The 15,744-nt window shown below is 36.7% G+C and overlaps 1 protein-coding gene across 1 annotated transcript; it reads left to right on the top strand.

The window, feature by feature from the left end:
- Window positions 1–4,414: 4,414 nt before the first annotated feature.
- On the top strand, window positions 4,415–14,811 carry cdc42l (cell division cycle 42, like). The gene is made up of 6 exons (XM_062063824.1): window positions 4,415–4,558; window positions 10,194–10,298; window positions 11,091–11,163; window positions 11,243–11,352; window positions 12,621–12,818; window positions 13,726–14,811. The coding sequence occupies exons 2-6, from the start codon at window positions 10,194–10,196 to the stop codon at window positions 13,813–13,815; spliced, it is 576 nt and encodes a 191-aa protein (XP_061919808.1). The 5' UTR covers window positions 4,415–4,558; the 3' UTR covers window positions 13,816–14,811.
- The last annotated feature ends 933 nt before the right edge of the window (window positions 14,812–15,744 follow it).

The following is a 15,744-nucleotide window of genomic DNA, read 5'->3' as shown; positions in this document are numbered from 1 at the left end:
GTAGGATGTGAAAGGAAGTGTGTTAGTTTACGGTTGAAGTTGCTTGGAGATGTTCTTTTAGTGCGGTTTTTGAAGGAGGATAGAGATGCCCTTTCTTTTACACCTGTTGGGAGTGCATTCCATATTGATGTGGCATAGAAGGAGAATGAGTTAAGACCTTTGTTGGATCGGAATCTGGGTTTAACGTGGTTAGTGGAGCTCCCCCTGGTGTTGTGGTTATGGCGGTCATTTACGTTAAGGAAGTAGTTTGACATGTACTTCGGTATCAGGGAGGTGTAGCAGATTTTATAGACTAGGCTCAGTGCAAGTTGTTTTACTCTGTCCTCCACCCTGAGCCAGCCCACTTTGGAGAAGTGGGTAGGAGTGAGGTGTGATCTGGGGTGGAGGTCTAGAAGTAATCTGACTAGCTTGTTCTGGGATGTTTGGAGTCTAGATCTGAGGGTTTTGGATGTGCTAGGGTACCAGGAGGCGCATGCGTAATTGAAAAAGGGTTGAATATGATGAGTTCCCGCTAAAATCTTCATGGTGCTTTTGTTGACCAGAGAGGAGATTCAATAGAGGAATCTCGTTCGTTGGTTGACCTTTTTGATTACCTTGGTTGCCATTTTATCACAGGAAAGATTAACCTCTAGAATGGAACCTAGGTAGGTAACCTCATCTTTCCTGGTGATAACAATGTCGCCCACTTTTATAGTGCAGTCACTGACTTTCTTAAGGTTGATGTGGGACCCAAATAGGATGGATTGTGTTTTACCCAAGTGTATGGATAGCTTTTTGTCAGCGAGCCAGGTGCAAGTTCTACAGAATTCAGCACTGAGGATTTTCTCCACCTGTGACTTGTCCTTGCCGGATACCAGCAGGGCTGAGTCATCCGCAAACAAGAACAATTCACAGTCGCATGCTGATGATATGTCGTTTATGTATATTAGGAACAGCAAAGGCCCTAATATACTGCCTTGGGGGACTCCACAGCTTACTGAGAGGGGGGCTTAAACAAGTTGAAAAACGTATTCGGGTGTTACCATTTAGTGGTCAATTGTACGGAATGTGTACTGTACTGTGCAATCTACTAATAAAAGTCTCAATCAATCAATCAAAGCAGAAAACTCCTGTCATATCAAAGATCTTTAATCTTTTTGCAGTACATTCCTAAAAATAGCAGCAGGAACCTGTCAAATTGAAGACATTTAAATAACATTTTTGCATGTGCGGTTTTACAGGAGGAAAACAGTAGAGTGCTCCTGTCATATGCAGCAAAAAAGTAGAGCATTCATGTTATAGCATGAATCTTGGACTAGCATTTTTGCAGCAGATTCCTAAAAACAGTAGAAGACTTGTCATATTAATAGCAGAGCGATCCTGTCGTAGCGAATATCTTTGACTAGCATTTTTGCAGAAGATTACTAAAACAGCAAAACGCTCTTGACATATTGACAATCTTGGGCTAGCATTTTTGCAGCAGAGTCCTAAAAACAGCAGAAGACTTGTCATATCAAAGATCTTTAATGTTTTTGCAGTACATTCCTAAAAATAGCAGCGGTAACTTGTCAAATTGAAGACATTTAAATAGCATTTTTGCATGTGCGGTTTTACAGGAGGAAAACAGGAGAGTGCTCCTGTCATATGAAGCAATTTTGCAGCAGGTTTCTAAAAAAGAAGAGCATTCCTGTTATAGCATGAATCTTGGACTAGAATTTTTGAAGCAGATTCCTAAAAACAGCAGAAGACTTGTCATATAAACAGCAGAGTGATCCTGTCATATCGAATATCTTTGACTAGCATTTTTGCAGAAGATTCCTAAAACAGAAAAATGCTCTTGACATATTGAAGATCTTGGGCTAGCATTTTTGCAGCAGAGTCCTAAAAACAGCGGAAGACTTGTCATATCAAAGATCTTTTATGAGCATTTATGCGCAAGTTTTTTTGCCGGAGGTCCTTATAAACAGCAGAGTGATCCTGTGAATGTGAAATTAATTGAATTATATTTATATAGCGCTTTTCTCTAGTGACTCAAAGCACTTTACATAGTGAAACCCAATATCTAAATTACATTGAAACCTGTCATATCGAATATATTTGACTAGCATTTTTGCAGATGATTCCTAACACAGTAAAGCGCTAAAACAGCAAAAGGCTCCTGTTGCTTAGAGGATCTTTGACTAGTGTTTTTGCACCAGATTTCTAAAAACAGTAGCGCACTCCTGTCATATCAACAATCTTTGACTAGCATTTTTGCAGCAGATTCCTAAACAGCGATGTGTTTCTGTCATATTGAAGATCTTTGACAAACTTTTTTGCATGAGTAATTTCGTAGGAGCGGCCCTTAAAAACAGCAAAACACTCCTGTCCTGTAGAGAATCTTTAGCTAGCATTTTTGCAGCAGATAAGAGTTCTCCTGTTATGGAATATGCATGAGCATGTTTGCAATAGGTCTTTAAACCACAGCAGAGCACTGCTGTCACATAGAGCAGTGGTCCCCAACCACTGGTCCGGGGACCGGTACGTCCGTGTAGCATTTGCTCCCGGGCCGCACAGAAACAATAATTAATTTATACAGTACCGTATTTTTCGGAGTATAAGTCGCTCCAGAGTATTCGTCGCACCGGCCGAAAATGCATAATAAAGAAGGAAAAAAACATATATAAGTCGCACTGGAGTATAAGTCGCATTTTTGGGGGAAATTTATTTGATAAAACCCAACACCAAGAATAGACATTTGAAAGGCAATTTAAAATAAAGAATAGTGAAAAACAGGCTGAATAAGTGTACGTTATATGACGCATAAATAACCAACTGAGAACGTGCCTGGTATGATAACGTAACATTATGGTAAGAGTCATTCAAATAACTATAACTTATAGAACATGCTATACGTTTACCAAACAATCTGTCACTCATAATCGCTAAATCCGATGAAATCTTATACGTTTTTTGAAACTTTTATTAGTCTAATCTCTTACGTGAATGAGCTAAATAATATTATTTGATATTTTGCGGTAATGTGTTAATAATTTCACACATAAGTCACTCCTGAGTATAAATCGCACCCCCGGCCAAACTATGAAAAAAACTGCGACTTATACTCCGAAAAATACGGTACTGCATTTTCTCCGACTTAACTTTTGCCTGTCCCACTAAAAACACCTATAAGCTTGTTAATAGATGTATATTATATAGGACAGTGCACATTAATGGACATATAAAATGTTAATGTGCCAGATTGTAGCCAAAGACTCATTTTTGATTTTTTTTTGTTGCTGTTTTAATCTGCCACACGTAGAAAGCCAGTCCGTGAAAATAACGCATACATTAAACCGGTCCCTGGTGGGAAAAAAGGTTGGGCAACCCTGACCTAGAGGATCATCGACTATAGTATTGATACTAGGGCTGTGAATCTTTAGGTGTCCCACGATTCGATTCAATATCGATTCTTGGGGTCAAGATTCGATTCAAAATCGATTTTTTTTCAATTCAACACGATTCTCGATTCAAAACCAATTTTTTTCCCGATTCAAAGCGATTCTCTATTCATTCAATACATAGGATTTCAGCAGGATCTACCCCAGTCTGCTGACATGTAAGCAGAGCAGTAGATTTTTGTAAAAAGCCTTTATACCGGTAATTGTAAAGGACAATGTTTTATCAACTGATTGCAATAATGTAAATTTGTTTTAACTATTAAATGAAACAAAAATATGACTTATTTTATCTTTGTGAAAATATTGGACACAGTGTGTTGTCAAGCTTATGAGATGCGATGCAAGTGACACTATTGTTCTTTTTTTTTTTTTTTTTTGTAAATGTCTAATGATAATGTCAATGAGGAATTTTTAATCACTGCTATGTTTAAATTGTAACTAATATTGATACTGTTGTGATGATATTCATTTTTGTTTCACTACTTTTGGTTTGTTCTGTGTCGTGTTTGTCAGTTTGTGTCTCCTCTCAATTGCTCTGTTTATTGCAGTTCTGAGTGTTGCTGGGTCGGGTTTGGTTTTAGAATTGGATTGCATTGTTATGGTATTGCTGTGTATTGTTTTGTTGGATTGATTAATAAAAAAATAAAAAATAAAAAATAAATAAATAAATAAATAAATAAAATCGATTTTTTACAAATGAAAATCGATTCTGAATCGTACAACGTGAGAATCGCGATTGAAATTCGAATAAATTTTTTCCCACACCCCTAATTGGTACCATAAAAGCATGGTATCCCTGTCACATAGTGTAAACATTCACTTTTGGTTTATTACAGTGATTAACTATGCGTTAGCCAATTATTAAAGTAAAAAGGTGAAAGTATTACAGAGTAATTTGAGGAATTATGCCCCCAAAAGGATTTAACAAATAACCCTGAGCTAAATTATCATTGCCATTAGACATATACATTACTTCCTGTATTTTATTGTTGTAGCTGCTAGTTTTTCCGGTTCCTGTGCGTGGCGCTGTTTCCCATCTACAGACGAGAATGCGGCACGTCCGCTCTACGCATGCTCACAGAATCAGTCGACCCTCAAACCCGGATGTAACCAACGCCTAACCTGTCGGAAGAAAAACGGTGAGTAGAGTTTGAAAAAAGCTGTTTTTAAATGACACTCTCTTAATATTCAAATGACTAGAAGCGAGAAGGATATCTCAATTACCATTCTCATCTTACAATGAGAGGAAAAGTTGGTTAATGCTGCCAGGAAACCTCAGGGACGGTGGCTCATTTCCTTCCCAGCGAAGTGTAGTGTGTAGTGTAGTGTTGGCTGGGCGAGCTAGCATCAATCTGGTTAATCATGCATTTATTTGAAATTTCACCATTTGTCTCTTTATCGACATTTATATTTATGGAAAATGTTTTTTTATGTACCGGTACACATCAAAATATATTGAAATGTACTTCGTACTTTTGTATAGTGTATTGTTGTGGCCTGATGACATGTTTATATAAGCGGAAGTATATACTATATTAGGGCAAGTATTGGGGGACCGATATGTTTCTTTTTGAGGCATCTTTGGTATGTGCGGAAGTGATCGTCTGTCTTCAATATTTTTGTGCTCGTACATGTATTAACAAGTCTGCCTCAGTCCGGGCGAAATCCTCTTATTGCAGTAAACACTGCTTCCCAAACATGAAGCTATGGAATCTCAAATTAAAAGCAAAAGCTCCTAACACAATAACATTCTCATACTTAAAATATACAACATATATACATTGCCAATAAATATTTATCTAATGACTAAAGCAAAATATGTTCGAGGCCAGTGGTTCTTAAACCTTTTTGACCAAGTACCACAATAATGACAACATAAAAATACTGTAGCGTAGTAGGCCTAAGTATTTTTAAAAAAATAAGGCAAACCTTTTTCAATCCATCCATTTCCTACCGCTTGTCGCTGGAGCCTATCTCAGCTGCATTCGGGCGGAAGGCGGTGTACACCTTGGACAAGTCGCCATCTACCGTATTTTTCGGACTATAAGTCGCAGTTTTTTTCATAGGGTGCGACTTATACTCAGGAGCGACTTATGTGAAATTATTAACATATTACCGTAAAATATCAAATAATATTATTTAGCTCATTCACGTAAGAGACTAGATGTATAAGATTTCATCGGATTTAGCGATTAGGAGTGACAGATTGTTTGTTAAACATAAAGCATGTTCTATATGTTATAGTTATTTGAATGACTCTTACCATAATATGTTACGTTAACATACCAGGCACATTCTCAGTTAGTTATTTATGCGTCATATAACGTACACTTATTCAGCCTGTTGTTCACTATTTATTTATTTTAAATTGCCTTTCAAATGTCTATTCTTGGTGTTGGGTTTTATCAAATAAATTTCCCCAAAAAATGCGACTTATATATGTTTTTTTCCTTCTTTATTATGCATTTTCGGCCGGTGCGACTTATACTCCGGAGCGACTTATACTCCGAAAAATACGGTAATCGCAGGGCCAACACAGATATATTTCCATCCATCCATTTTCTACCGCTTTTCCTTTCTCGGAGTCGCGGGGGGTGCTGGAGCCTATCAGCTGCATTCGGGCGGAAGGCGGAGTACACCCTGGACAAGTCGCCACCTCATCGCAGGGCCAACACAGATAGACAGACAACATTCACACACACTAGGGCCAATTTAGGGGATAGGTTGATTGGCAACAGATATATTTAACAAGTATATTTAATATTTTTGTCCACTGTAACATTACACACAAATAAAAAACATCATCAACAATGATACTCCATATACAGTACGTACATATTTTGTGGTACGCGTACCACAGTTTGAGAAGCACTGTTCGAGACCAAAAATCACTACACATTCTTTAGTGCTCGCTAGTATTACCATATCTGAGTAATTGTGTAGAATATTGGGGAAAAACTACAAAAGTACAATTCACATGATAATCGTGTTACAAAAGGACAATTGGAAGGACAGTTACAATAATACATAATGTTGGCTATAGAGAACATACAAACAAACCCTTTATCAATTAAACCCGAAATATTGAAATTTAACGATTAGGTGCATTTTTAAGCAGCTAAAATTATTCACAAAGCAATTTATAACCTGATACTTAAGAATGTACTACAATTATTCTCAACAAAAAAAGAGAAATATAACTTTAGGGAAAACATCTAACTTAAAACAGTTGTATGCACGTACAACACTTAAGACCTTTAGTGTGTGGAATTAAATTATGGAATGGATTAAGCAAATAAATCAGACAAAACACTAATGTGATTCACTTTATGAGGCTGTTCAAATGACAAGTGTTTACAAAGTACAAGGAAGAATAATTATCATAAGTATCTTAACAGTTGAAAACAAGATATTCATCTCATCAAGTGAATCATAACTGACTCAACTATTTATTAATATAACTGTTGTATTTAGAGTTCATTGATGTTAATCGTGTTGCAAAATGAGAACAGGAAGCGAACATTTGTGTTAGTAATTGCTATGAAGTGGAAAATATGTATTATTAAATAAGCTTTGCTTCTTCTACTCGTTTTTGGACATGTTGTAAAGAACATTTTAAATATCTGATGTATCGTATTGAAACTGTATACATGTTCAAAATGAACTTCCACCAACAATAACTGCAAAAAAACGTAACCTTTGCAACATTATAAGGCTTATTTTTGATAAGTGTTAATTCATCATGTGTTAATTATTGTGGATGTAATTGTGATGGATACCTGCTTGAGGTGGGAATATTTGGGCACTTCACGATTTGATTATAAATCAGGAGCTACGATTTGATAAAAAATCGATTATTGATGCATCTTTAATTTATGTGTATTGATGCAGTTTTACATTTCTTTTTGTTTCACTAAATAGGCATTTATCATTTGCAACTTAAAAAAAAAAAGTGCATTTGTAATAAGAAACAGTTAAACAAATTCCCACATTTATTAAATGAATGGAAATGTGTACAAAACTGGAACATACGAGCCGTATAATAAAAGAGCCTTGCTACAGTCAGCCAAAGTTTAGAACTGTTTGCATTTCTTTATTTACAATGAATAAATCGATTATCGATTATTGACGTTTACTAATCGATTTTATAATCGTCCATTACCAAATTGCGATGCATCTAAAAATCGATTATTTCCCCCACCTCTAATACCTGCACTGTATTACACTAAGCCTTTTGACAGAATGTTGCACTTCTCATGTAGTTCAAGATCTAAACCAGGGGTCACCAACCTTTTTGAAACCAAGAGCTACTTCTTGGGTACTGATTAATGCGAAGGGCTACCAGTTTGATACACACTTAAATAAATTGCCAGAAATAGCCAATTTGCTCAATTTACCTTTAACTCTATGTTATTATTAATAATTAATTATATTTATCTTTGTGGAAACACTGATCATCTTAATGATTTCTCACAATAAATATATATAGAAACAGATAAATATCAATATGCAACACTTTATTTTTATATTTTCTCTAAGTGCACATTTTTCAAATTGAACATTTTCAAATGATCACTTCTAAGACAGTCTTGTGAAATCGCAATATCCCATTTTAACTAGCTAGCCACTAACATTTTTGAACAAATCATGAATTACTTTGCACCTTGTTTGTACAAATAATAACACATGTAAAATACAAAAGTCCACTCTCAAATTTTTAAATAAATCATGTCACACTTTGAACTGGACACCAAATCTGTTATCTGTTTCTTTGTCAGTTAGTGAAGACCAAGTCTTTAAAATATTTTCTTGGATTTTCAAATTCTATTTGAGTTTTGTCTCTCTTAGAATTAAAAATGTCGAGCAAAGCGAGACCAGCTTGCTAGTAAATAAATAACATTTAAAAAATAGAGGCAGCTTACTGGTAAGTGCTGCTATTTGAGCTATTTTTAGAACAGGCCAGCGGGCTACTCATGTGGTCCTTACGGGCTACCTGGTGCCCGCGGGCACCACGTTGGTGACCCCTGATCTAAACTATTAGAGACAACTGAGTAAGATGCAATTGTATGTCCAAAATATGTATTACAACATTAAGATATATTGTAATATTGACAACAAAACTGATCATATTTATCTTCAAAAGAGAATAGTTGGTACATTTCTACACAGGAGTGTACCGATTGATCCCCAGAGGATGATGTCGCAGAGGTCAATTTGAACGTTTTTTCCTCACATTTTTGAAGATAGTTCAAAGGACATACTCTGAAAACATTTTTTTTAACGATCGGGCGACCTTAATAAACCTGAGAGAGCGCAGCAATTTTAGATGGTGTCGATCTATAAAAAAATATATCGGCAACCACAAATTTTGAATCAAATCGATGTAAAAATTAAAAAATTACGCCCTTATTTCTACATACAACATTAGGAAGACAAATTGCAACATTGTGTATGCGTAAGGAATGACTAAATAAATACAGAGAATGTTTTACATAATAACCCATTCAGTGATATGAGACACTGTTTTCATTGAATAAATAATAAGGGTATGTAGAAACAGTACCGTATACATTTTTGAATATAAATAAAAGGATATTAGGGATACATGAAATAGGTTTTAAACACACATTAAATTGGATTAGGCTTTGCTGAAATTGTAATTCAAATCAGATTTTCCTCTGCTATGAAACAAGCGGTGCTATTTTTGAAGCAAAATATATTTTTGAGGTGTTACTTTTGATAAAAAGTTAGAGAACGACTGCAGTATATGATTTATTAAAAATAAACTCAAGAAAACATGCAACAGAACAGGAAATCTTACCAAATCTCCCTTCCTGTTTAGAGCTTATTTTGACACTTACATTGCATGATTTTGTTTACATAATGTGAATGTATTGAAGTTTGACTACGGCGCTCGTACAACAGAGTTAGTGCTCTAAATTGAACTTTTTAACGGCCAAATTAAGTCAATATCAGCAGCTTTTTACCACGTCCCAATCAAATGAATTTTGTCTGAAGCAGACTTGGACAAACTAATCCATGCCTTTGTCTCCGTCAGGCTAGAATACTGTAATGGCATCTCACTGTGCTCTCTAAACAGGCTGTAAAGCAGCTGCAGTACATCCAGATCGCTGCTGCTCAAGTCCTGACTCGAATCAGGAAATATGACCATATTAGCCAAATCTGCAACAGTCTTCCAGAAGATGTGACACAGGATTCAACTCTCACAATGTTCAAATCCAGGCTGAAAACACTTATTTTAAGATGTATATATGACGTCTGAAATACATTTAATCTACTATTAGGTTTTAATTCATCATGATTATTTTTATGATGATTTAATTTTTATGTGGGATTTTATTTGCCTTGTATTTCATGGATCTGCAACATAGATTTACCTTGTGTACAAATTGTGCTCTATAAATAAATTTGCTTTACGGAATTCCTAAAATGCCACTTAAATTAACAGCCTGTGGTGACATTGTCTAGATGTGTGTATGCAGCAAAACATCTTTTAATTTAGTAATGCCCAATTGCCGCTGAACAGGCTGCCGGTTCATGGGTGAGTTAATGTAATGTTATCATTCCCAAAATGCTCCAAGTCACAATGCCGTAACACAATGTGATCCTGATAAGATGACAGAGGCATATAAACAGAGTAACACTGATAATGCAGCTGTGGGAATCTAATAAAATATACATTTATTACCTCACATACACTTCGGAAAATGTTTTGGTTTTTGATGTTTTCCATTTTCTGCTTTGTCTCTGCAGATGCAGACTATAAAATGTGTAGTTGTAGGGGATGGCGCTGTCGGAAAGACCTGCTTACTCATCTCCTACACAACCAACAAGTTCCCCTCAGAATATGTGCCTACGGTAAGAGCAGCAATATAATATTTATCATGTATCGTGAATTGTGATGGTCGGTGATTACTTCCTTTTTGGAGACTGTCGGAATGATCTGAACTCCCTTTTCAAAAGCAGTTTCATATTGAGCAGAATAATGCCTCACAGAAAAGTTGCCATTGGGGCTGCACTATTCTAGAAAATATGTGAGTCACGATCATCTTGCTTAGAATTGTAATACGTGGGCCATGTGCTTACGTTTTTTAATGTAAATGATTAGAAAGACTGAAAATAATTCATCAAGTCAAAAACATGGCATGTTGGCTGACATGACAGTACATTGGTGCACGTAATAAAGACGAGTCAACAGAAAAGTCAATTAATTTCTAAGTGTTCCTTTTGCGAGTTGACGAATAAATGGCGTCGGCTGTTAGCGGGTATAACCAGAGCAGCAGAGTCAACTCACCCTGGCCGGTGAGGCTCGCTAGGGGAAGGGGAATGACAGGGTGAGAAGTGTTGTCTGTCATGCCCGAGACAATGCATGGTGAGGCCCTGAGTACAATTGCAGCGTTTGTGATGCAGCTCGTTATGTAAAATGTCGGAAAAGCTGATGTCATTTTCTTTTATTTTTTTTAGACGGCCAACTAGTTGAGACTGAATTGACCGTGCTTCTGCTTGTTGTAGCCAAGTAGTGCGCCGTCTTTTACCTTCATACTTGCCAAATGAATGACCAATGAACAGATTATTATGCCTGTTCCTATGTATATTAATGGTGTTAAGGGAATTTAACCACATAATTAACTGACCAAAATGTTTCTACAGGTTTTTGACAACTATGCCGTGACAGTGATGATCGGAGGCGAGCCCTACACACTGGGCCTTTTTGACACAGCAGGTAAAATGAACTTTAAGTCAAAGTATTGATTCCGCCACTAAAAGCTTATAAGAAAATCTAATTTCCCCTGCGCCTTTAGGTCAGGAGGACTACGACAGGCTGCGTCCTCTCAGCTATCCACAGACAGACGTGTTCCTTGTTTGCTTCTCTGTGGTCTCCCCATCTTCGTTTGAGAACGTCAAAGAGAAGGTCAGTTTTGCTGAAGTTGTCTCAAAGCAGGTGAGATGTTGTGTCGAAAATATAACAAAAACCCCTTTCATTTCATGTAAGGATGGGCGATATGGCCTAAAATCTAAATTGGGATGAATATTGCAGCCTTTTGCAATAACAATATACATCACAATATGTTATTTTACATATAAATTACATTACATCCATTTTTAAATGGATTATAAAGGCTCCTAATATAGCTTCTGACGTATGAGGTAAAGTTGTCATTTCCAATTTCTCAAAACTATTTTTAATCTACTTGTGCATAGCTTTTAGAATAGAAATCCATATAAATCAATTGGAACTTATGGTGAGTATATCCAATTTTACTATATACCCCTGTGCATGTGCCGCACAATAGGAAGGTCCTGAGTAGTCCTGGGTTCAATCTGTGTGGAGTTTGCATGTTCTCCCCATGACTGCGTGGGTTCCCTCCGGGTACTCCGGCTTCCTCCCACCTCCAAAGACATGCACCTGGGGATAGGTTGATTGGCAACACTAAAATTGGCCCTAGAGTGTGAATGTGAGTGGGAATGTTGTCTGTCTATCTGTGTTGGCCTTGTGATGAGGTGGCGACTTGTCCAGGGTGTACCCCGCCTTCCGCCCGAATGCAGCTGAGATAGGCTCCAGCACCCTCCGCGACCCCAAAAGGGACAAGCGGTAGGAAATGGATGGATGGATGGATCAATGCTTTTGTCTTCACTGATGATGTATCACGTATAACGCATCAGAACGTTAGCCAAAAAATAAGTCCACAAACTAGGAAAAATGAGTAAATAACAAAAGTTTTCGGAGAGCTTTTTTGCCAAGGGAAAAAGGCCACGGTTCCCATTTATTCAGCTGTATGGTGAGTTGTATATTTCGTCCACTTATTTTGTTGTATATATCTGCCACGTGTGGAAGGCCTGTCCGTGAAAGTAATGCCTACATTAAAACGGTCCCACGTGCAAAAAAGGTTGGGCGCCCCTGAATTATATCGTCTATATTGCGCAACCCTAATTTGATGTAGCTGAAATAGACCCAAGTAACATTTGTAGGATCATTTAAAAACAGTGTGATTACTGGCTATATGACACCATCAGCACATATACCCCTGCTTTCTATGTTTTTTAATGTTAAATGTAGTTTAAATGTTCATGTAGCAAAGTAATGACATTAGTCCATCCATTCATTAAGTTTCGCAAAGTTTAAAAAAGGTTTTACACATCAGTTTTATTCTTATACTTTGTATTCTTCCCCCTCTTCAGTGGGTTCCTGAAATTTCTCACCACTGCCCACGTACGCCTTTCCTGTTGGTGGGCACTCAAGTGGACCTGCGGGAGGACAGCAACACCATCGAGAAGCTGGCCAAGAATAAACAGCGCCCCCTGTACCCCGAGACCGCCGAGAAGCTGGCTCGTGAGCTCAGGGCAGTTAAATATGTGGAGTGCTCTGCCCTCACGCAGGTATGATGCGTCACATAATACAACTTGAATAAAACCTAAAAATATCCCGAAATTGACAATTGAAAAAGTGGCGAGACATACTTACACTACACAAATCTTTTCATTGTAAAGCGCTTTGAGATAGTTGTGAAAAAGCGCTGTATGAATATAATTTCATTATTATCATAGCCAAAGCTGCTTGACATAATTTAAGGGGATTTTTTTCAATTCTCAATCAATAGTTTGCAATTTTGTTATTTAAGTGTTTTTCTGCTTTTTCTTGGTAAGAAATGTAGTAATGAGCTCAGTATACTAACTTATTGTCAAAAGTTTTAAGTCATGAAAGGTAAAGTTTGCATTGTTTTTAGGCTTAACTGTTAAAAATACTTATTTTAACACCTACATGACAATTACCTATGCTGAATTGTTATTTAAAAATTACTTGTGCAGTAATTGTTTTATATTAATGATAATGCATTTTACTTTGAGTGATCTAAGATGCTTTACATAGATTTAAAAAAACTTAATGATATATATAAAATATAATAAAATGGTTTTACAGTTTAAAGACGTTTTATTTTAAGTTATAAAATGTAATGCATACCGTACCATTTTTGATATACGATGAAAAGCAAAAAGATCAAAATGTTGTGTTCTTTGTTTACCCGGTAGTTATTTCTTCTAAATCCACATTTGTAGATGCATGCTTTTTATTTAATGGAATAATAATATAGTATATCGGTTTTCAAAACCTCTGACATAAACTGAATTGACTTGGTGTCTGTACATTGTATGGCATGACACAAAAAATAATATTGTGTATATTTTTAGTGCTATTTCTCAAAGACAGAAGCCACATTCTGATTTTGAAACAGCGTTAGTGACTGTACTGTACATGACGTTTGCTTCCTTTTTTCTTTTGGACCAGCGAGGACTGAAGAACGTATTCGACGAGGCCATCTTGGCTGCTTTGGAGCCTCCCGAGACCAAACCCAAGAGGAAGTGTGTTCTTCTATAGACGACGGCAACAGTTAAAAACCAAACGGTATAAGAAATGCGTGGGGGGGCAAAATCAAAATATCAAGTGAGTTCAGTGGCCAATTAAGACAAGGGGAAGGTGCAAAGAGACTTAAAACAACGTGACTGTGGCGATCGTGCCTTCAAAATAAGAGTTGAAAGAAAGAAGCTGAGAAAGCAAAAAGGTCAGTGTGCAGTAAACACGGGTAGCATCACCCATCTCCTCGTCACTGAAAGCTTTTAGAAAGTGCAGTGTTCTCCGCAAATATTCCAATGGGGCAGGACCCCCTCCCTGCCTCCTTTAATCCATCCCCTCTCCCTTTTAAAGATATTTTTTTTATTAAATAGCTTTTTTCCTCCTGGGCTTGATTTCATGTGTCCTACTGGGGCTTTTCCTCATTGTAATGGTAAGAAATAGAAAACAAATGAGATTTTCAGTGAACTTTGGTTAGTACATTTAAAGGGGCAACATAAATGATAAGTGGTACTCTGCTTTATTAATGACGGATTTGAATGATGGAAGCACATTAGATCTGCTACACTCCAAACAAACCTAGCATTTTTAATGACGGATTTGAATGATGGAAGCACATTAGATCTGCTACACTCCAAACAAACCTAGCAGTCTGCTACTTCCTTCCAGCGCGCAGTGATTAGTTGGGAGGACATTTGACCCTTTTTCCCTTTTCTGGGTGACTTAAGAATTTGTATTTTATTTTTCCTTTTGTGTATATTGTATTGCCTATGTGACTTTGTTTTGGGACCCTTTTTCTTAGCAATAATTTCATTTTGAAACTTTCATCACTAGACAACCAACAGGGTGATTGATTTAGAAAAAAAATACAAAATCAATAATAAAAAAAACCTCAAGCTGTAATATTTTGCATAGATCTTAATCCTGAGCGATTGAGATGTTAACCTTTGCTAGTAAAAATTTGTGGGAGTTTGTAATCGCATAATATTTGTAATAAAAATGGTTTAACTGACTCAGACATAAGCAACCTTTTTTTGTTGACCACATTAATACTACATCATATCCTTGGTGCTGTAATGGTACATATAGGCATGGGTTTGATTCCTGGCCAGACAGGTAAAAGCTGGGGCAAAAATTAAATTGAAAATGTTTCTGGCAAACCACATTTACTTCACATATTTCCTAACAATAATGGCTGACAGTTTTACTTTTAAGTTTAAAGGGGTCTTAATATGCTAAAACATTTTTTTTTTTTACCTGTTGGTACATGTTTTTCTGTATTTTTGAATCCACATAAGTCCCGAATATTTAAAATCAAACCATGGAGGCATTGTGGATATTTTTATTGAACAGTCTTGCCATTTTCCAAACATTCATTAAACAAATTGTTTGGATTTTTGAGACTTTAGTTACATATTAGTCTTAGTTATGTCAGCAGATATCTTTGTATGGTAGACGATTACCTGAAGACCCCGCCGCAAGTCCGCCATTTTTATACAGTTGTAGTTCAAATGTTGTCACTAAGTTCCTTCCTTTTCTCTATCCTCTTGTTGTGAGGAAGACTGGTTCGGAATCCTACCCTTTTGCCATATATTTAATACAAAGTAGCGTATGGATCTAACGTCTTTCTGTAGACTCAATATAAAAACTACAACATGGCTGACGGAGAGAAGATAGTCGAAGGGGGCTTGGCCTGGAAGAGGGCCTTGGCATGCAAATAAGACCGGCGCATTCTCAATTGACAGTAAAAAAGTGGCTTGAAAATTGTCTGTAAAACCAGATCAATGCAACATTTGGACCAAAGCTCCACCATTACATGTTATGTAGACCACAAGGAAGTGTCCTAAATGTAGAAAACTAAACCAAGCTAGTTCTTTAGCAATGAAACCGCACCATTCTGTCTCCTTATAGGTTGAAATTCAGAGGAAAAAAATACTTGTACTCACATTCTAGTGA

The sequence above is a fragment of the Entelurus aequoreus genome, linkage group LG11 (genome assembly GCF_033978785.1).
Source record: "Entelurus aequoreus isolate RoL-2023_Sb linkage group LG11, RoL_Eaeq_v1.1, whole genome shotgun sequence".
NCBI lineage: Eukaryota > Metazoa > Chordata > Actinopteri > Syngnathiformes > Syngnathidae > Entelurus > Entelurus aequoreus.
This window is presented reverse-complemented; position numbering and strand designations above follow the sequence as displayed.